Source organism: Enhydra lutris, unplaced genomic scaffold (genome assembly GCF_002288905.1).
Source record: "Enhydra lutris kenyoni isolate GAN:26980312 unplaced genomic scaffold, ASM228890v2 scaffoldscaffold24, whole genome shotgun sequence".
In the NCBI taxonomy this organism is placed as follows: domain Eukaryota; kingdom Metazoa; phylum Chordata; class Mammalia; order Carnivora; family Mustelidae; genus Enhydra; species Enhydra lutris.
In genome coordinates, this window is record NW_019154108.1 from 2,248,469 (window position 1) to 2,272,141 (window position 23,673).

Below are 23,673 nucleotides of genomic sequence, written 5' to 3' on the forward strand. Positions count from 1 at the left end.
CAGGAGAAGAGAAATAATAAAGATCAGAGCAGAAATCAATGAAATGGAAACCAAAAGAACAGTAGAACAAATCAATGAAACTAGGAGCTGGTTCTTTGAAAGAATTAATAAGATTGATAAACCCCTGGCGAGACTTATCAAAAAGAAAATAGAAAGGACCCAAATAAATAAAATCATGAATGAAAGAGGAGAGATCACAACCAACACCAAAGAAATACAAACAATTATAAGGACATATTATGAGCAACTCTACGCCAGCAAATTTGACAATCTGGAAGAAATGGATGCATTCCTAGAGACTTATAAACTACCAAAACTGAACCAGAAAGAAATAGAAAACCTGTACAGACCCATAACCAGTAAGGAGATTGAAGCAGCCATCAAAAATCTCCCAACAGGGCACCTGGGTGGCTCAGTTGGTTAAGCAACTGCCTTCGGCTCAGATCATGATCCTGGAATCTCAGGATCAAGTCCCGCATCGGGTTCCCAGCTCCATGGGGAGCCAGCTTCTCCCTCTAACCTTCTCAGCTCTCATGCTCTCTCTCACTCTCTTTCTCTCTCAAATAAATAAATGCAATCTTTAAAAAAAAAAAAAAATCTCCCAACAAACAAGAGCCCAGGGCCAGACGGCTTCCCAGGGGAATTCTACCCAAGCATTTAAAGAAGAATTAATTCCTATTCTCCTGAAACTGTTCCAAAAAAATAGAAATGGAAGGAAAACTTCCAAACTCATTTTATGAGGCCAGCATTACACTGGTCCCCAAACCAAAGATACCATCAAAAAAGAGAATTACAGACCAATATCTTCGATGAACACAAATGTGAAAATTCTCACTGAAATACTAGCCAATAGGATCCAACAGTACATTAAAAGGAGTATTTACCACAACCAAGTGGGATTTATTCCAGGGCTGCAAGGTTGGTTCAACATCCGCAAATCAATCAATGTGATACAACACATTAAATAAAAGAAAGAACAAGAACCATATGATACTCTCAATAGATGCTGAAAAAGCATTTGACAAAGTACAGTATCCTTTCTTGATCAAAACTCTTCAAAGTGTAGGGACAGAGGGTACATACCTCAATATCATCAAAGCCATCTATGAAAAAACCCACAGTGAATATCATTCTCAATGGAGAAAAACTGAGAGCTTTTCCGCTAAGGTCAGGAACACAGCAGGGATGTCCACTATCACCACTGCTATTCAACTTAGTACTAGAAGTCCTAGCCCCAGCAATCAGACAACAAAAAGAAATGGAAGGCATCCAAATTGGCAAAAAAGTCAAACTATCACTTTTTGCAGATGATATGATACTTTATGTGGAAAACCCAAAAGACTCCACTCCAAATCTGCTAGAACTTGTACAGGAATTCAGTAAAGTGTCAGGATATAAAATCAATGCACAGAAATCAGCTGCATTTCTATACACCAACAGCAAGACTGAAGAAAGAGAAAGTAAGGAGTCAATCTCATTTATAATTGTACCCAAAACCATAAGATACCTAGGAAAAAACCGAACCAAACAGGCAAAGAATCTGCACTCAGAAAACCATAAAGTACTCATGAAAGAAACTGAGGAAGACACAAAGAAATGGAAAAATGTTCCATGCTCATGGATTGGAAGAACAAATACTGTGGAAATGTCTATGCTACCTTAAGCAATCTACACATTTAATGCAATCCCTATCAAAATACCATTAACTTTTTTCAAAGAAATGGAACAAATAATCCTAAAATTTATATGGAACCAAAAAAGACCTCAAATGGCCAGAGGAATGTTGAAAAAGAAAGCCAAAGTTGGTGGCATCACAATTCCAGACAATTCAAGCTCTATTACAAAGCTGTCATGATCAAGACAGTATGGTACTAGCACAAAAACAGACACATAGATCAATGGAACAGAAGAGAGAGCCCAGAAATGGACCCTCAACTCTATGGTCAACTAATCTTCGACAAAGCAGGAAAAAATGTCTAGGGAAAAAAGTCTCTTCAACAAATGGTGTTGGGAAAATTGGACAGCCACATGCAGAAGAATGAAACTGGACCATTTCCTTACAACACACACACAAAGAGAGACTGAAAATGGATGAAAGATCTCAATGTGAGAAAGGAATCCATCAAAATTCGTGAGGAGAACACAGGCAGCAACCTCTTCCACCTCAGCCACGGCAACTTCTACCTAGAAACATCACCAAAGGCAAGGGAAGCAAGGGCAAAATGAAATATTGGGACTTCATCAAGATCAAAAGCTTTTGCACAGCAAAGGAAACAGTCAACAAAACCAAAAGACAAGTGACAGAATGGGAGAAATATTCACAAATGACATATCAGATAAGGGGCTAGTAGCCAAAATCTATAAAGAACTTATCAAACTCAACACCCAAAGAACAAAGAATCCAATCAAGAAATGGGCAGAGGACATGAAAAGACATTTCTGCAAAGACATCCAGATGGCCAACAGACACATGAAAAAGTGCTCCACATCACTCGGCATCAGGGAAATACAAATCAAAACCACAATGAGATACCACCTCACACCAGTCAGAATGGCTAAAATTAACAAGTCAGGAAATGACAGATGCTGGCAAAGATGCGGAGAAAGGGGAACCCTCCTACACTGTCAGTGGGAATGCAAACTGGTACAGTCACTCTGGAAAACAGCAGGGAGGTTTCTGAAAAAGTTTAAAACAGAGCTACCCTATGACTCAGCAATCACACTAGTGGGTATTTACCCTGAAGATACAAATTTTAGTGGTCCAAAGGGGCACATGCACCTGAATATTTAGAGCAGCAATGTCCACAATAGCCAAACTATGGAAAGAACCTAGATGTCCATCAACAGATGAATGGAGAAAGAAGATGTGGTATATATACACAATGGAATACTATGCAGCCTCCAAAAGAAATGAAATCTTGCCATTTGCAAGGACGTGGATAGAACTAGAGGGTATTATGCTGAGCAAAATAAGTCAATCAGAGAAAGACAATTATCATTTGATCTCCCTGATATGAGGAATTTGAGAGGCAAAGTGGGGGGTTTGGGGGGTAGGGAAAGAAAAAATGAAACAAGATGGGATCAGGAGGGAGACAAACCATAAGAGACTCTTAATCTCACAAAACAAACTGAAGGTTGGTGGGGGGCGGGGGGCATGGAAAGGGTGGTTGGGTGATGGACATTGGTGAGGGTAAGTGCTACAGTGAGTGCTGTGAAGTGTGTAAACCTGGCAATTCACAGACCTGTACCCCTGGGGCTAATAATACATTAAATATTAAAAAAAATTAAAATAAAAAAATATGAGTTGTACTAAGGAGGGTACTTATAGCATGAAGAACTGGGTGTTACATGTAAACAATGAATCTTGGATCAGTGCATCAAAAACTAATGACGTACTGAATGGTGATTAACATAATATAATTATATATATAATATATATATAATATATATATAATATATATGAGTTGCATAATTTTAAAAATACTTAAAATGTACAGATTTCCTGCTTGGCATATTGGTAACAATCTAGGACTTCCTGGACAGTTCTTTGTATACTTTCTCCAAGCTATAAAGTACAGGTGTGTACTGTACGGCCTCCATAAGAGAAGCATGAAAATAGACAAAAAGGTTTTCTCTGTCATGTGTTGGAAAATCAGAGAATTATGACATCTTCCAGATTTTATTTTTGGCAGCAGTATAGTCAGAAAACCATGTATTTAAAGTAGTTCAATAATGATATTACTGAGAAAAAATATTTTAAGAGCATCATATCTCCTTTTTCTTTATTGCCTAGCACATCTAATGAAAGGAGAGCACCAAATACAATCTAAATAAATTTATAAAGATTAATATATATTTTTGCTGTGCTACAGAAAGAAAACTAATTTTGGAACTCTAACCAATTTAATAAAAGCATAAACATATGTGTGTAAATGTCAGAAGTTTGATATTGTATCCTAACCAAAAGGATAAAAGTCTTCCAGAGCACGAGAATGAGAAGATACAGTATCATTAATACTTTATTTTTGTTGTTTAAATTAAATGATTTCTGAATTCTTCAAAGAATATTTAAATGTTATGCTCTTAAGTAAAAAATGTTTCATAAATGGTCTGGGAAACAAATGCATTCCTAACTTTGGTATAATTATAGCTTTCTCCTCTACTACGATAGACTTAAAAACCATATTATATAATTTTTCTATTTTTAGTATTTATAGACGTAAATCACCATTCAGTAGTAGTTCTTCCAAGTTATCAGGATTTCGAGCAAGCTGCAGGATCAAAGCAGAACCCCGAACTTTGTCAGGAATATCTTCATACAATAACTCAATGTATTCATCCATGTCATTAATGTTAGCAACTTCATCAATCTGAAAGAAAGGAAGAGGAATTACTCCAAAAGAACAATACTTAACAAAGCCACTGTTAAAAGAATCATACTTTGTGTTCAATATATTGCTCTTTTAATAACAGATAAGTTTTCAAAGGACTCATAATAGTCATCCTCTTGTAGAGGGGAAAATTAGACCTTTGGGCGCTAGGACTCCAATACCAAAGTAGTTATAAACCACATGAAAATGGGAAGTATATAAACTCTAAAACTGGCCTATTAATATAAAGTATCTCAAATTTAATGCAAAATAATTTATATCTACTTCAATAGGTTAAATAATATTTCAAAACATAAGGCAATATTTAAAACATTTCAAAACTTACCAAAATAAATTATGTCTAAAAAACATAACACTACTTTTGCCTGTATGAAATACTAAATATCTACATCTTCCAGGTACTTCTAAGTTGAGTAATTTTTAAAATTTCCATACCTATTTACTGTTACTGCATGAATCATTGATAGGAAAAGGCAACAACCTTACAATCAATCAGTTCTCTAGCAGATCAGAATATAGTCTTACCTCCATTCCTTCAAAAGGTGGTGGATCTTTAGGCTTGCTTGATTTTTCCTTTTTTTCTGTAAAAAGATTTTGTTTTTAATGAGAAGAACTGGGTTTTAGAGTTTCTGGGTAATTTTTATTTTCAGCAGCTGAGTTTAATTATGGATGAGCTGGGGATCTTAAAATTGAATAGTTTATGGAATTTTTTTCCAAGAGATAAAAAAATAAAAAATGTTCATCTATAATCCAGCTATTCTAATGAGGATATGAAGGATATAAATGAATAAAATCTACAAATGATCCCAAAGTCATAACTTCATTTCCTTCCACATTAACTTTTTGGGTATGTAAATAGCCAGACTTGCCAACAGCAAGCAAAATAATCCCTTCCTAATTCACATTTAAGGTGGGAGGAGGAAAAGCAATAAGGCAAAGGTACATTAATGGGTTGACTAATATAAAAACTGAAATAACAAAAATCACCTAGAGTAATGAACCACATAAATAAGTATTACTGTTTTGTTTCAATCACTTTTAGTGTGCAAGGTTTTTGGCTCTGAAATAGTGAATACCACGTAAAAAAAGTTAAAAAAGAAAAATGGAATCTTTTTTAAAAATAAGTGTGTATTTAACATAGTAACAGTATTTCATATATGTCTTCAAACATTAATATCTATATAAACAGATTCATTTGGATGGATTTATCCATGTATATTGACATAAAAATTTCCTCATATTCCTTTAATTTGGGGGGAAGAAGATGAGAAGATTAATTTACCTTGAAACTCGGTTAAAGGGTTTCATTAGTGAAGTTATTTTAATATAAATGCATTCAGGATTATATTAATTAGGCATTATGAAAGATCTATTTTAACTATACTGTACAACTCAAAATAAGTACACATACATCTTCCTAGAGTATTTCCTTTGCTCACTTTGAACTTATTTAACTTATTGAAGAAGTTATCTCCCTCATTTAAAAAGATCTTAACCAGAATATCCTATAATAAAACATTTAATAAAAATTTTTCTTGGGTTTCACTTACTTGTAGAGCATAACAAATAGCATGGAGGACATAGGGAGATGGAGAGGAGAAGGGAGTTGAGGGAAATTGGAAGGGGAGGTGAACCATGAGAGACTATGGACTCTGAAAAACAATCTGAGGGTTCTGAAGGGGCGGGGGATGGGAGGTTGGGGGAACCAGGTGGTGGGTATTAGAGAGGGCACGGATTGCATGGAGCACTCGGTGTGGTGCAAAAACAATGAATACTGTTATGCTGAAAAGAAATAAAAAATTTAAAAAAAATTCTTCTTGATAGTATTTTCCTTATGGCACTTATTATGAATAATTAACAATTATACATTGAATGCCAGTGATGTAGTTGGATGCAATCAAGTTCCAACTGCTTATTTTTGATTTAAATAAATTTATAATCACTTAACTCATTTGAAAATATATACTGATCACAGCTATTATATTCATGGTTAACTAATAAAAGTATATATTAGACACAGGACATTTTGTTTGCTGTGGACAGAGAGAAAAGATTGAATAATTTGAAAAATGTCCAAATTTTCTCTTACTTTTTTCTACTTAGTATAATCTTTAGCATTTACAAATTATTTCAAAGACAATATTTTAGAACTCACAATGGTGAAAGAAATACATGTAAACTTTAATCAGTACTATGAAGCAGAATATGCATTCAATAATCTTAAATGGCTCTCCACTGAAATGTCTGTATTTTTATTTTATTTCATTTTTGCTTTACATTATTTGTCTTCTAAAAATGATCAATCGCTTAGATTTAATATTTTAATGGTTTCTTTATGAGGACACTAAAGATAGGAGAATGTCAACAAGGAAGACATTAAGAATGAAAAAGCAGTATTTTCCTAAGAAAGAGTCATAAAACTTGTATCTTTAGGATAGTCTAAAATATATAACACATATTTTAACATTTCAATACCTGAGTAACCCATTCAAATTATAAATTGTCAAGAAGAAATTTAGAAAATATAAATCTAGTTGGAATAAATAGGTTTTTCTGCCCCCAATTCTCTCCTTTTATTATTCTAGAATCAGTATTACAGACATTTGCTTTCCATTCCCTATTTCAGCACATGCGTACACACACCTAACATGCACGCGTAGCACAGTGTGAAACAGAAACGTCATTTTGTGTGGAAGCGTCCCGCATAGAACCTCATGTGCAGGAAACTAAGAAGTTTATTCTTTCATTCACTTACTTATTTATGGCACTGGCAAAACAAAATAAAGCAATAACAACAAAAATACACCTATCATTCAAAAATCAAAAGCCCAAACTATAGTCAAACAACTCTGGTTATGCATTAAAAAGTGAGGAATTCTATGTACCTTTTCCTGACAACGAGTCACGGCGATTCTGTAGATAGTACAACAGCTGCTCCACCTCATTTAACTTCGAGGGATGAATAAGTTTACATTCTTCAACCACCTTCCGTGCCAGGGAAGTTATATCTGTGTTGGCATTGAGACTCTTAAGACGGATACTGTAAGCATAGCAGAATTTTCCAACTCAGGTAATAACACAGGAAGTGGTAACTTACAAACTATTTCTTTTAAATAGTTTACAAAGCAGTTAAATGTACTTGACACAGACTCTTTCAGTAAAATATAATAAAGTATTAGATATAATTAGGCTTAGAAAAAATGCAAAGAAATTATTTCTTTGAAAAGGACAAATGAGATAACAAAAGAATATTAACATCTCTATCTGATTGTTCTAGGCAGGAGAACATATTCAGGGATCTTGTTTCAAAACAGTCTTTCTGGCAATATATATAAAGTCTTTAGTCATTATTGGATGTGAGAATCCATACTGCCAAAAATGAGTAACTTTCTTGACTACACTCACAACCATTTTTTTTTTAAGATTTTGTTTATTTATTTGACAGAGATCACAAGTAGGCAGAGAGGCAGGCAGAGAGAGAGAGGAGGAAGCAGGCTCCCGGCTGAGCAGAAAGCCCGATGTGGGGCTTGATCCCAGGACCATGGGACCATGACCCGAGCCGAAGGCAGAGGCTTTAACCCAGTGAGCCGCCCAGGTGCCCCCATTTTTTTTTTAAGGAATGCAACACACAGCATCAGTATATTCAGATTCAGTTGTTCAGGTGGAACAATTGCCGATGTACACAGATTCGTGGTACCAGGGAGAGCCCTGAAGACATAAAATTAGGTTCAGGGTGAAACTCAACTGGTGGCAAAAGACTCTTCAGACTCTTACAAGCAGATGCACCCATGCAAGGCTTATATTAAAAAAGAGAAACATAAGAAAGTAGCCACTGTGTATTTCTTTTTGGTGAAGATGGCCAATTTTTGAAGAGCTGTCACGTTATGAGATTAGAGGCAGGAGGACAGAGATCTCCAAAGAAGCGTCTCACACTCAGCATCTGTGAAGTCGTTATCTGGAGGGATGCAGGGATGGTCTCCTGAAGTAAGTGCGGCGTCATAGTTTACACATTATTCCCAGCTAAGCAGTCACCCCCAAATCTGGTCCTCCAAGGACTCTACAAGTCACCTAATAAAGGTGCCTTTAATAAATTCCACAAGACTTTAATAAATTTCCTTTAATGCATACATTTGATAGAGTGGCTTCTAAAGTTTGCAATGACCTAGAAATAATGGGTCCATTTACGTTCTCTTTAATCTATTTACATTTCCATCTTTTAAGTCTTATATACTATTTTATTTTTGTATCATTTTAGCCCCACATTAAGAAGGCACTACATATGGGACGCCTGGGTGGCTCAGTTGGTTGGACGACTGCCTTCGGCTCAGGTCATGATCCCGGAGTCCCGGGATCGAGTCCCGCATCGGGCTCCCGGCTCCATGGGGAGTCTGCTTCTCCCTCTGACCTTCTCCTTGCTCATGCTCTCTCTCACTGTCTCTCTCTCAAATAAATAAATAAAAATATTAAAAAATAAAAAAAAAATAAAAAAAAAAAAGAAGGCACTACATAGTGCCTTTGTTAAAACCGGTGAACCCATACTGATACATTATCACTAACTGAAGTTCACAGTTACATTAGGGTTCACTCTTCGTGCTGGTTAGTTCTCTGAGCTTTGACAAATGCTTAATGCCATGTATTCACCATTACAGTATCATACAAAATAGTTTTACTGTCCTAAAAATGCCCTGTGCTTCACCTATTCTCCTCTCCCTCATCCCTTAGACTCCTGACACGCTCTAATCTTTCTACTTTAGTTTTACCTTTTCTAGAATGTCACATAGTTGGAATCACATAGTATGTGATTTTTCTAGTCTGGCTTCTTTCACTTATATGCATTAATACAGTAAGGGACCTCAAATGTGTTTCCATAGCTTGACAGCGGATTTCTTTTTAGTGCTGAATCATACTTGTTCATATGAATGCACCATAATTTGTTTCCTCACTGGCCTGTTGAAGGATATCTGGGGTGCTTCCAATTTTTGGCAATTTTAAGTTTTCTATAAACATTCATGTACCAGTTTTTGTGTGGACACTGTTTTCAACTCATTTCAGTTCATATCTAGGAATACAACTGCTAGATTATATGTTAAGCCTATGTCTAGCTTTGTAAGAAATGGCCAAACTGTCATCCAAAGTGGCAGTACCATTTTATATTCCCACTAGCAATGAATGAGTTCCTATTGCTCTATATCCTTGCCAGCATTTTGGTAGATTTTACCTATTCTTTTTTTTTTTTTAAGATTTTATTTATTTATTTGACAGAGAGAGAGATCACAAGTAGGCAGAGAGGCAGGCAGAGAGAGGCGAGGAAGCATGCTCCCTGCTGAGCAGAGAGCCCCATGCAGGACTTGATCCCAGGACTCTGAGATCATGACCTGAGCAGAAGGCAGAGGATTAACCCACTGAGCCACCCAGGTGCCCAGGATTTTACCTATTCTAATAGGTGTGTAGTGGTCTTGTGATTTAATAAAGTAGATTTTTCTATCCTTTTTAGATCTACTTTCTATCAACAAATATAGTAACAATCTGATTCATCTTCTTTCCAACCAAGGTAACAAATTTTCTTCTTTCAGTATATAGGTCTTTCTCCTAAATCCTTCTCTTCTTATAAAAGACAAAGAAGAGGATGCCTGAGTGGCTTAATCATTTAAGTGTCTGCCCTCAGCTCAGGTCATGATCTGGGTGTCCTGGGATTGAGTCCCGAATCAGGCTCCCTGCTCAGCAGAGAGTATGCTTCTCGCTCTCCCACTGTGTTTTCTCTTCCTCTCTCTTTCAAATAAATAAATAAAATCTTAAAAAAAAAAAAATACTCAGCACCTGGGTGGCTCAGTGGCTTAAGGCCTCTGCCTTCGGCTCAGGTCATGATCCCAGGCACCTGGGATCGAGCCCCGCATTGGGCTCTCTGCTCAGTGGGGAGCCTGCTTCCTCCTCCTCTCTCTCTCTGCCTACTTGTGATCTCTGTCTTCAATTAAATAAATAAATTCTTAAAAAAAAAAGACAATGAAGAAACAGATAGGGCTAGAACTTTTAGAAAACGTCAGCCCTATGCTTACTGATTATACCCACAGTAAAAAATCAGAACCTTCATTAAGCAGTCCATACATACGAAGAACACCAAAAAGTCACAAGAAAAATACCCATATTATTTTGGACCATAATCATCAGTATCTCATTAAGAAATCTTCAGAAAACTGGGACTCTGTTGAAGATGGGCTTAAATATTCCTTTGCCTAATAAGGGAAAATGAAATATAGTACAAGTGTTCTACACTTGGGCCATAGCACTCACTACCCCAACTTAATGACACTTTCACTTCATATCTATCTCAGCTTATAAGAGTGTCCTTTCCAAAACCCTCATCCTCAGCTGCTGGCATTATTAAAACCTCCAGAACTATCAACAAGCCACATTCTCCTTTTGGTCCTACGATGATTCCTCTCCAAACCTTGTACAGCCACAGTTGAGTATCACAAGGTTGAATTACTCAAGTTTTTCCCTTACTGAAGTTTAAATCCACTTAGTCTAGCCACAGTTGGTAGTAACTCTTTCCAAGTGGTTGGCCCTCAGATGAATATATCCTTTGTCTAAAAAGCCCATGGATTTCCACACAATAACATTCTTATTTAATTCTAGCTGAATGAGACTACTGACTGCATTCTTAAGAACTAAAAATGAAATCTCTCACCTGAAATGTGGATATCTGAGGTTCTAAAGGCAAAGACTCTGATCTGCTAGCCTTTTTTTGGAAATCAAATTAGTAAGATCTCAAGAGATTTTCACATGTTCTCAGAATGTACAAAACTTGGGCAGGATTCACAAACACATTAATGGAAGCGAGGAAGTCTAAGAGGACACAGTGTAAGCATGTGTGTATGTGCATAAGTGTATTTTTCTTCAATTTAGTGAATTATCCAAGGGCTCAGTTATTTTGATGAAGTATCTGTGTAATTTAGTCTCCTAATACACAAAAGAGAAGTCAGATTAGGGATCTTACTAAGATATCAGGCAGCTTCCCTTTTCAGGCTGCTATACACCACAGTGTCTCCACGGCAGCACTATTGAAATCTGGAGCCAAATCACTGTTTGTAGCTATCTTGTGCACTGCAGGATGTTTAGCAGCACCCTGGCCTCTATCCCCTAGATTGGCAATAGGATCCCTCCAGTTACAACAACTAAAAATGTCTCCAGGCATTACCAAATGTTCTCTGGGGGAAAAAAATCACAACCAGTTGAGAACCACTCTTATATACTTAAAGTGCTTTTCAGTATGCTACACCACCTGGACACAAACTAACACTTTTTTTAACCAGTTAAAATTCTTCTTACTTGGTTCCCAATCAAATTTTTTTTTTTAATGGAGGGAGAAAAGAAGGTTAGGAGAGAATACTAGGGGATCTCATACCTTCTCTACTTCCACAACACTATAAAAGGAGGGCAAGACAATTAGCAGCACAACTACAGGCTAATGAGAAAGGCCATTTCCCAAGGGGCTCCTGAAAGTATTACAAAAGTGGGAAGGAAAGTAGGATGTCAGGAGATGTAAGCTCAATTCAGTGAGTCAGGAAATGCTCATTTTATTAATAACATCTTTCACAGGGCTAGACTTTTAAGGGGTGAATTCAAAGTACATGCCCCATGTGGGAATTCTGGAACTCATACTATTTTCTACAATTCCAAGGAAAAAAGAATACAGACAGGATCCTCTAAAATAGAAATTTCCTAAATTAAGCTAAAAGTCCCACATAAACATATCTTTTATTACCGATTTCACAAGTTGTAGTAGTTTTTTTTTTTTTTAAGATTTTATTTATTTATTTGACAGAGAGAGAGATCACAAGTAGGCAGAGAGTGAGGCGGAGGGGGGAGGAAGCAGGCTCCCCACTGAGCAGAGAGCCTGCTGCAGGGTTCGATGCAGGGCTCGATCCCAGGACCCTGAAATCATGACCTGAGCTGAAGGCAGGGGCTTAACCCACTGAGCCACCCAGGCGCCCCGCAAGTTGCAGTAGTTTATATTCTGTTATAGGATTTTTCTAAACGGGATAAATTAGAAATGATATTTCTCAGCAAGTTCCCATTATGCTTATGTAAACCTGATCTTCTCTGGAATAAATATACTCTGTATTTATAGTGTAATATAGTCTCTGCTTCACTAAGATGAAGCATATTTAGAAGAATGTCATAACCATCTGTCATCTATGCAGGTATAAGGTTCACTACTTTCAAAACATACACAAATGAAGAAAACTTACATCTTTTGGCATTCCTTTCGTTCTCCCAACATGGGATCACCCATTTCTCCAAGAATGGTAGCTTCCACTTCATACTGAACAATGAGTGCTTTTTCTGATGGATGTACATCAATATTTCCTCCTTTAACTTTCCTATAATATAAAATAAAAATAGACACAGATTAAAAACTCATAAAAGTTCATGGTTTTTATCTGGTTTCTAGTTCCAAAAGCATGTGGGTTAAACTAACATATGCATTTAAATTAGATTTTCTCTTGACTTGGACCAAGACATAGTCTTTTTCTTCAACTTTGTAAACTCTGTACTATACTTATAACTCTTGATTTTGCAGAAAGTACCTTAATAAACAGCTATACCTGGGAAAAAATACATTTACACAAAGAATCATGCATAAAAGCAAGTCAATAAAATATACAAGATGTTTTAGAATAACCTCAAAGATCAGCAATTCAAAAACAAAGATAGATGCCCCCAATTTATTTTATTTCATATTTTATTATATTTTATGATATATGTATGTATGTATGTATATGTGTATTTTTTTTTAAGTAAGGCTCCATGCTGGGCATGGAGCCCAATACAGGGCTTGAACTCAATGACACTGAGATGGAGACCTGAGCCAAGATCAAGATTTGGAGGCTTAACCTACTGAGTCACCCAGGCATCCCCCAAAATTTATATTAAAAAGAAATCAATCTGCCTAACAATTAGCCTGTTAACTGTATCACAGAATGATAGAAAGAAATTATTTAAACTACAATATTTATCATGTACCATCTTACATAACTGTGTAAATTGTGGCATTAGTACACAGTCATTCTTCAAATCACATTCAAATAACAAAAAAATTTATGGATTATGTTTTATAGTTATGTATCTCAAATTATAGTGTCCCTAATAGTTCCCATAGAAAGTTCCTATATACATCATCCTCCCACCTTTCTAAAGTTATATGATGAATGTTTAATTATTGTAAACCAGTGACAAATTAACTACCACTTGTCACGGGCCACATTAGAAGGTGACAAAATGAGATGTACTCAAAGAGATTAAGCAATAGAAACAAGATAAATTTCTTACTGTGCTCAGTTGGCTAGTGGGCATCTCAGCCTGATGAGAAGGAACATAAATACAACAATGTCTTAAACTGATTCTAATAATCAGAAACTCAAAGCTTTTCCATCCATTAAAAATAAATGGCTTATTATGCACATTTTCTACATAATTTTTAAAATGATCTTTTCATCAGAATTCTTTATGAAAACAAAAAAGGTAAGAACATGAATTTGTATTGGGACCATGACTACGAGTCCAGCCCAGAGACAGGGCAGGAAATCAAATGCAACCCTAGGGTGTACGTGGTCAGAAACTAAACTGATGGTAAGCTGTATGGAGCAAAGCTGGTTAAGGAATGAAAGCAGCTAGAAACCAGGCAGGCCAGTGAAAATAATTAGGAAGTAAGATAAACACACATATATGGAATAGGATGGTATAGAGTCCAAAAGGTAAAATAAATGGATACAAGTTGAGGGCAGCAATCAATAGCTATAGAAATCACAGGACAAAAGAACTAAGAAGAGCTTAAAAAAACAGAAAAGATGTACTATATATAGCAAGCACTACACAAACATCTTAATTGTAAAGTAAACTAGTTATTTGCTTCCTGATGAAATGGAGAGCAATCCCACTCATGAATTTCCTATAGAGAACGGGATAACCGCTGTATCCAATTCCGTGAAGAGAACCACGAGGATAAAATGTAAGTGCAGATCCTAAGAGGAGTCTCTGACCACCACTTTCACAGTAGGTCCTCTACACATTCAGAGGTGAGATAAAAGCATAATTGTTGTCTTCTGGTTTGATATCTTGCCTTTCTCGAAGAACTCATACATATCAAAGAATCTCATCACTCCTTTCTAGTTTTTGTTTGATTTTTTGTGCCTATGTGTCTTATAATATAATTTAACATGAAATTGATAGTGATGTTAGATGTTTAAGTATCAAGAGAATGAGCTTCCAAATGCTTTCCCTGGAACCCATGTATTAGATTAAAAAAATTATAACTGATTATTAGAATTATTTTCTATTTGAAGCATCTTATGGCACATATCAAAACTGCTGTCCTTTAAATGTAAATTTTTCAACTAATGGAGGAGCCTTGTCAATCAATAACAGCTCTGCTTTATTTTTTTATATGCATAAGGAAACTAGCATAAGGAACCTAAAATATGCTAAATTAATTTAGAAAAATTGTTTTTTAGGTCAATGTGAAGTCTGTGCTTCACAGAGTGATGTAAAATACACCTTCTATAATTCCATGTAGTAACTGTCATCCTGGGGTACAACGTTCTTAATTAAAAATTTCTGAAGCACATCCTGATGTTTCCAGACTTTAGGCAATTATGATATTATCATGATCCTTAAAAGAGAAAATAAATGCTCACAATGCATTATGCATTCATCAATTTTCTAGAAAAACAAATATTCATTAATCTTTATTGCTATCAAAGGACTTATTACAAGTTTCCATTCAAGGTGGTAGCATAGGATGATTCTGAGCTCAAAATCCTCCCACAGACACATCAAATCTGTAGCTACATATGAAAAACTTTCCTCTGGGAAAGAAAACCTAAAAATTGGCTGCATGACTCCTACACATTAAGTGAATGAAAAAAAAATCCACATTGAAGTGGGAAGGAGATGCTGAGATACAATCTCACCACAAGCCCCATTCCTGCCACAGTGACCCACAATCAGGAGAGAACTCACAAACCTGAGCTTCAGCCTGAGAAGTGAAGGGTTTAAACCCATACCTAACACAACTTTGAAGACCGGGACCTGGGAGATGAGCCCTAAAATATCTAGCATTGAAAGCCAACGGGGCTTGTGTCCAATGAGATGCATGGCTATAGCGAACAGAGAAACCGTTCTTAAAGGGCTTATATGTATGGACTCACCTACCCCAGAGGCCAGTGCAGAGGCAGATGACAGGTGCCCAGAATTTCTGTGAAATAGACTTATTTGCTTATCTTAAAAAGTTAACCTGTGGGGCAGGCAACTAATTTAGTATACATGTACGGGCCTAAAGAAATACTTTCCAACGACAGAGGCCAGTGGGTACCATCTTTGCACCGTCCCTCTGCTTTGCTCCAGCTAACCAGTATCTCCCAGAAGGGAGCATGTAGCATGTACCATTGACTGGTACCCTGATTTCTGCAGATGCTACCCAGGGGTCGCCTCTAGATCACTTGGCTCTGATGGTCATCAGGGCTTACACACGCAGGTCCCACGTCACTGTAACAAATGCAGAAAGAGTTCTTAACTGACTACCACCCCCAGGGCACAGCAGAGGGCAGAAGTTTGAGGTAAAATCTATCTGTAAAAGAAGTCTATTAGCTTATCTTCACAGCTGTGGCCTGAAGGACAGGCTTCTAAACAAACATACATCAGACGGCTGGTTGTAATCCTTACCAGGGACCTGGGAGGACAGCTGTTATCTTCACATTCTCCTGCTATGCTCCAGAGTGCCAGCATCCCCTGAGGAGGACCTTGTATACTTGTCTGGTGCTCTGGTTTTTGGGGCTACCACCCAGGGCATTCCCCATGATTGCCTGGCTCTGGGGGCCAGCAAGGCTTGTGTTCATGATTTCAAAGGGATATCAGCAAAGATACAGTTCTTAACAGGTTATCGCTCTAGTGATCAGCAAAGAGGGAGTAGAAACACCCATCTCCCAGTCTTCCCTCTGAAAGAGGTATATTGGCATACTTTTTTTTTTTTAAGATTTTTGTTTATTTATTTGACAGACAGAGATCACAAGTAGGCAGAGAGATAGGCAGAGAGAGGAGGAAGCAGCCTCCCTGCTGAGCAGAGAGCCTGATATGGGGCTCGATCCCAGGACCCTGGGATCATGACCTGAGCCGAAGGCAGAGGCTTTAACCCACTGAGCCACCCAGGAGCCCCTATATTGGCATACTTTAAAAGCTGTTGCCTGACTGGCTTCCAATCAGCCTGAATCTACATGCTGACTGAATTCTCCCTTTTAGGACACTGACAGGTCTTAGCACACCTTCAACTACTGGGAGTCACTAGAAGTAAAGTAGACTGCTTGTATAATCACAGAGATCTGACAGACAAATAGGAGTTAGGGCAGGGTTAAACGACAAGATTCATCTCTTACATGAGGCACAGAGATTCAAAGAAAATTGAAGAAACAGAGGAATATGTTCCAAACAAAAGAACAATATAAGACCATAAAAAAAAGACCTTATGAAATGGAGATAAATGCTCATTCTACCTGATAAAGAATTCAAAGTAATGGTCATTATGATGTTTACTGAGCTCAGAAGAATGGACGAAAAAAGAGAATTTTCAGCAGAGACAGGGAATATAAGAAAGTACCACACAGAAGTCACAGAGCTGAAGAATAAAAATAACTGAGCTGAAAAATGCAACAGGGGGTATTCAACAGCAGACAAGATGAAGCAGAAGAAAGGATCAGTGAATTCAAACACAGGGAAATAGAACTCACCAATCAGAGAAGGAAAAAGAAAAGAAGAATGAAGGGATGCCTGGGTGCTCAGTGGGTTAAGCATCTGCCTTCAGCTCAGGTCATGATCGCAGGATCCTGGGATTGAGACCCACATCAGGCTCCCTGCTCAGCAGGGAGTCTGCTTCTCCCTTTCCCTCTGCCTTTGCAACCCCACTCGTGCTTGCTCTCTCTCTCACTCTCTCAAATAAATAAATAATGCTTTTTAAAAAGTTTATAAAAAGAGAAAAGGAAGGTTATTACATAATAATAATGGGGTCAATCCAACAAGAGAATATAAAATCTGTAAATATTTATGCACCCAACATAGAATCACCTAAATATATAAAGAAAATATTAGCAAATACAAGGGAGAAATAAACAACAATACAATCATAGTAGGGGAGTTTAATACCCCATTTTCATAAATGGACAGATCATCCAGACAGAAAATCAATCAGGAAACACTGGTTTTAAAAGACACATTAGACCAGATGGTCTTAACAGACATAAACAGAACAGTCTACCCAAAAGCAACAGAATACACATGCTTCTCAAGCATACATGGAACTTTCTCTAAGATCATATCTTAGGCCACAAAACAAGTTTTAATATATTTAAAGATTGAAACATATCGAGCATCTTTTCTGACCATAATAATATAACACTAGAATTAATTAAAAGAAGAAAACAGAAAAATTCACAAATGTGTGGAGATTAAAACAACATGTCACTGAACAATCAATGGGTCAAAGAAAAAAACAAAAGAGAACTCAAAAAATACCTTGAGACAAATGAAAATGGAAATACAACATACCAAATCAAAGGACTCAGCAAACGCAGTTCTAAGAGAGAAGTTCATAGAAATAAATGTCTGCATTAAGGAAGAAGAAAGATCTCAAATAAATAAGCCAACTTTATACCTCAAGAAACTAGAAAAACAAAACAAAACAAAACAAAAACAGAGCCCAGGGGCACCTGGGTGATGCAGTTGGTTAAGTGTCTGACTCCTGGGTTTCTGCTCAGGTTGTGATCTCAGGGTCATGAGATTGAGCCTACATGTTGGGGTCTACACTCAGCTAGGAGTCTGCTGGAGATTCTCTCTCCCTCTCCTTCTGCCCCTCCCCCTGGCTTTCTCTAAAATAAATAAATCTTTAAAAAAAGAAAAAGAACAAGGCCCAAAGTTAATAGAAGAAAGGAAATAAAGGGCAAAGTGAAAATAAATGAAATACACCTTAAAGGGACAACAGAAAATATAAATCAAACTATGAGATAGTTGACAAACCTTTAGCTAGATTCACCGAGAAAAAAAGAAAGAGGACTCAAATAAATAAAATTGGGAACAAAACAGAAAACATTACAACTGATAACACAGAAATACAAAGGATAACAAGCCTTAATTATACACCAACAAACTGAACATAGAAGTGGGCAAAATCCTAAAAAACATTCAACCTCCCAAGACTGAATCATAAAGAAACAGAAAATATGAACAGACCAATTACAAGTAAGGGATTGGATCAGTAATCAAAAATGTCCCAACAAACAAAAGTCCAGACCCAACTTCACTGGTTAATGCTACCAAACATTCAAAAAATTAATACCAATCATTCTCAAACTCTTCCAAACAATATAACAGGAGGGAATATTTATGAACTGATTTTATGAGGCCAGCATTACATTGACCCCAAAACCAGATAAAGAAGCCACAGAAAATTATAGGCTAATACCTCTAAGGAACATAAATGCAGAAATCTTCAACAAAATACTAGCAAACAAAATTCAAGTTTACATTAAAAGTATCATACACCATGATCAAGTGGAATGTAAGGATGCTTCAACAAATGCAAATCAATCAATATGATACGCTACATTAACAGAATGAAGTGTAAAAGTCCTATGATTATCTCCAATAGATGCAGAAACATTTGACAACATTCAACATCCATTTATGATAAAAACTGTCACCAAAATGAATATACAGGTAATGTGCCACAACGCAATAAAGACTGTATATGATAAAGACACAGTTAACATACCTAACAGTGAAAAGCTAAAAGCTTTTCCTCAAAGACCAGGAAGAAGGCAAGGATGCCCACTCTCACCACTTCTATTCAACACAGTGCTAGAAGTGCAATCCAGAGTTATTTGTCAAGAAAAAGAAATAACAGGCACCCAAATCTGAAAGCAAGAAGTAAAACTGTCACTATTTGCAGATGACATATTATTATAGAGAGAATTCTAAAGACTCCACAAAAAACTGTTAGAATAAACAAATTCAAGAAAAGCTGCAGGTTAAAAAAACCATTATTAAATATCAGTTGCATTTCCATACATTAATGATGAACCTCTCAAGAGCAATTAAGAAAATAATCCCATTTATAACTACAACAAAAACAATAACATATCTAGAAATAAGTTTAACCAAGAAGGTAAAAGACCTTTACACTGAAAACTGTAAGATACTGACAAAAGAAACTGAACACAATACAAATAATGAATAGATATTCTGTGCTTATGGACTGAAAGAATACCAATAAAATGTCCATACCACCTAAAGAAATCTACAAATTCAACACAATCCTGATCAAAATCCCAATGGCATTTTTTCACAGAAATTGAACAAATAATCCTAAAATGTGTATGGAACTACAAAAGACCCTGAATAACCAAAGCAATCTTGAGAAAGAACAACAAAGCCAGAGGCATCATATTACCAAGTTTGTTTGTTTGTTTGTTTGTTTCTTTCTTTTTTTAAAGATTTTTATCTATTTATTTGACAGAGAGAGATAAAGAGAGTACAAGCAGGGGGAGTGGAAAAGGGAGAGGGAGAAGCAAACTCCCCGTGGAACAGAGAGCCTGTCATGGGGCTCCATGTCAGGATTCTGGGATTATGACCTAAGCCCAAGGCAGATGCTTAACAGACTGAATCACTCATCTGCCCCACATTTTCTGGTTTCAAACTATATTACAAAGTTAGAGTAATCAAAACTGTATGGTATTTGCATAAAAAGACATATATATCAACAGAATACAGAGAACAGAAATAAACCCACACATTTATAGCCAACTAATTTATAACAAAGGAGACAGGAATATACAATAGAGAAAGGATTGTCTCTTCAATAAATGATTTTTGGAAAATTGGATAGCTATATGCAAAAGAATGAAACTGGACCATTATCTTACACCATATACAAAAGTTAATTCAAAATGGATTAAAGAGTTGATCATAAGACCTAAAACCATACAACTCCTAGAAGAAAATACAGGCATTAAGCTTCTTGCCCTAGGTCTTGGCAATTTTTTTTTATTTGATACCAAAAACAAAAATAGACGATAAATGGGACTAAATCAAACTAAAAATCTTCTGCTTAATAAAAGAAACAAAAGCAAAAAGGTGACCTATTAAATGTGAGAATGTATTTGGCAATAATATATCTGAAATGGGTTAATAGCCAAAGTATATAAAGACCTCATAGAGCTCAACAGAAAAAAAAAAAAAAAAAGAATCCAATCTGATTAAAAAATTAGCAGAGGATCTGAATAGGTGTTTTTATAAAGAAGACATACAGATGGCCAAAAGGTACATGAAAAGATGCTCAAAATCTCTAGTCATCAGTGAAATGCAAATCAAAACCACAATGAGACATCACCTGTACCTGTTAGAATGGCTATTATCAAAAAGAAAAGAAATAGTGAGGGTTGGTAAGGATGTGGAGAAAAGGGAACCCTTATACACTGTTAGTGGGAATTTAAATCAATGTAGCCAGTATGGAAAAACTATAGAGGTTTCTTGAGAAACTGAACATAGAACCTGCAAACCCACTTCTGAGTATTTATCTGAAGCAAACAACACTTAGTCAAAAAGACAGACCCTCATGTTCACTGCAGCATCATTTACAATTGCTAATACACAGAAGCAACCCAAGTGTCCACTGATGGATAAACGGATGAAGAAAATGTGGTGCATGTATGTGTGTACATGTGTGAAATACTGCCGTTTGTGACAATATGGATGGACTTTGACGGCATTATGCTATGTGAAATAAGTCAGAGAGAGAAAGAGAAATTCTGTATGATCTCACTTTTACGTGGAATCTAAGAACAAAAAAACTCAAACTCACAGACACACAGAATAGATTGGTAGCTACCAAAGGTAGGGAGTGCAGGTGGGCAAAACAGGTGAAGGTGGTCAAAAGATACAAAATAAGTCCTGGGGATATAATGTACAGCATTGTGACTATAGTTAATAATGTTGTACTGTATACATGGAAACTGCTATGAGAGTAAATCTTAAAAGTTTTCATCACAAGAAAAAAATTACTGTATGGTAATGGATGTTAACTAGACTTATTGTGGTGAACATTTCACAATATGTATGAATACATATAAATCACTACGATATGCACCTGAAACTAATATGTCAATTATAGCTCAATAAACAAATTTCAAATCAATCACCTGATTTTACACCCTAAGGAACCAGAAAAAGAATAAACTAAATCCCAGGCTTGTAGAAGGTAGGAAATAGTAAAGATGGAGGGATAAAAGAAATAGAGAATAGAGGAGTGCCTGGGTGACTCAGTCAGTTAAGTGTCCAACTCTTGGTTTTAGCTAAGGTCCTTATTTCAGGATCATAAGAAGCCTTGTGTTGGGCTCCATGCTGAGTGCGGAGCCTGCCTAAGATTCCCTCTTGTCCTCTCCCATTACTCCTCCCCTCGTGCTATCTCTCCCTCTCTCTCTAAAACAAATAAATCTTTTTAATTTTTTTATTTTCAGCATAACAGTATTCATTATTTTTGCACCACACCCAGTGCTCCATGGAATCCGTATCCTCTACAATACCCACCACCTGGTTCCCCCAACCTCCCACCCCCCGCCCCTTCAAAACCCTCAGATTGTTTTTCAGAGTCCATAGTCTCTCATGGTTCACCTCCCCTTCCAATTTCCCTCAACACCCTTCTCCTATCCATCCCCCCTTGTCCTCCATGCTATTTGTTATGCTCCACAAATAAGTGAAACCATATGATAATTGACTCTCTCTGCTTGACTTATTTCACTCAGCATAATCTCTTCCAGTCCCGTCCATGTTGCTACAAAAGGTGGCAATTCAACCTTTATGTGGAAAAGGAAGACATGGTCCATATACACCATGGAGTATTATGCCTCCATCAGAAAGGATGAATTCCCAACTTTTGTAGCAACATGGACGGGACTGGAAGAGATTATGCTGAGTGAAATAAGTCAAGCAGAGAGAGTCAATTATCATATGGTTTCACTTATTTGTGGAGCATAACAAATAGCATGGAGGACAAGGGGGGATGGATAGGAGAAGGGTGTTGAGGGAAATTGGAAGGGGAGGTGAACCATGAGAGACTATGGACTCTGAAAAACAATCTGAGGGTTTTGAAGGGGCGGGGGGTGGGAGGTTGGGGGAACCAGGTGGTGGGTATTGTAGAGGATACGGATTCCATGGAGCACTGGGTGTGGTGCAAAAACAATGAATACTGTTACGCTGAAAATATTAAAAAAAGAATAAAAATACTAATAAATTCAAGCACAGAGGTGCAGCACTTCCATAGTGAAAACTATAAAATGTTGCTGAAGAAATTGATAAGAATTAAATAAGTGGGCAGACACCCTTTGTTCATAGATTGGATGACTTGATAGTGTTAAGATGGCAATACTCCCCAGAGTGATCTACAGATTCAATACAATCCCTATCAAAATCCCAAAGGCCTCTTTTACAGAAAAGGAAAAGGAACCCCAAAATTCATATGGAAACACAAGGGACCTCTGTACCCAAAACAATCTTGAAAATGAACAAAGTTGGAAGACATGCTTTACAATTTCAAAATATACTATAAAGTTACAGTAATCAAAACAGTGACATACTAGCATAAAAACAAGACATATAGATCAATGGAATAGAATTGAGTCAAGAAATAAGCCCTTACATCTACCATCTATTGATTTTCAACAAAGGTAGCAAGACCTTTCACTGGGGAAAGAATGATACCTTCAACAGATGGTGCCAGAACAACCAGATATCCATATGCAAAAGAATGACATCGGGCCTTTACTTCATACTGCATAATTACCTCAAAATGGATCAAAAACATAAATTTTAGAGTTAAAATGATAAAACTCTTAGAAAACATTGAAGCAAATATTTGTGGCCTTGGATGTGACAATGGTTTCTCTTTTTTCTTTCTTATATTTTTACATTTTAATTTCTGTACAGTTAATATACATGTTATGTTAGTTTCAGGGTACAATAATATAATGACTCAACAATTCTGTACATCACCCAGCGCTCACCATAAGTGTATTCTTTAATCCCATCAGCTATTCCACCCATCCCCTCAACCACTTCTCCTCTGGTAACCATCAGTTTGTTCTCTATATTAAAGTGTTTGTTTCTCAGGGGTCACCTGGGTGGCTCAGTGGGTTAAAGCCTCTGCCTTCGGCTCAGGTCAGGGTCCAGGATTCTGGGATCGAGC

At 36.7% G+C, this 23,673-nt stretch overlaps 1 protein-coding gene across 1 annotated transcript in view; it reads right to left on the bottom strand.

Moving 5' to 3' along the window:
* LOC111150717 (kinesin associated protein 3) overlaps positions 1-23,673 on the bottom strand; it is a 166,606-nt gene that overhangs the window by 137,824 nt on the left and 5,109 nt on the right. The window contains exons 2-5 of the mRNA XM_022508269.1: positions 12,641-12,772; positions 7,277-7,431; positions 4,917-4,972; positions 4,229-4,370 (exon numbers count right to left, since the gene is read on the bottom strand). Of these exons, the coding sequence (XP_022363977.1) occupies positions 4,229-4,370; positions 4,917-4,972; positions 7,277-7,431; positions 12,641-12,772 (485 nt within the window). The remainder of the gene's footprint in view (positions 1-4,228; positions 4,371-4,916; positions 4,973-7,276; positions 7,432-12,640; positions 12,773-23,673) is intronic.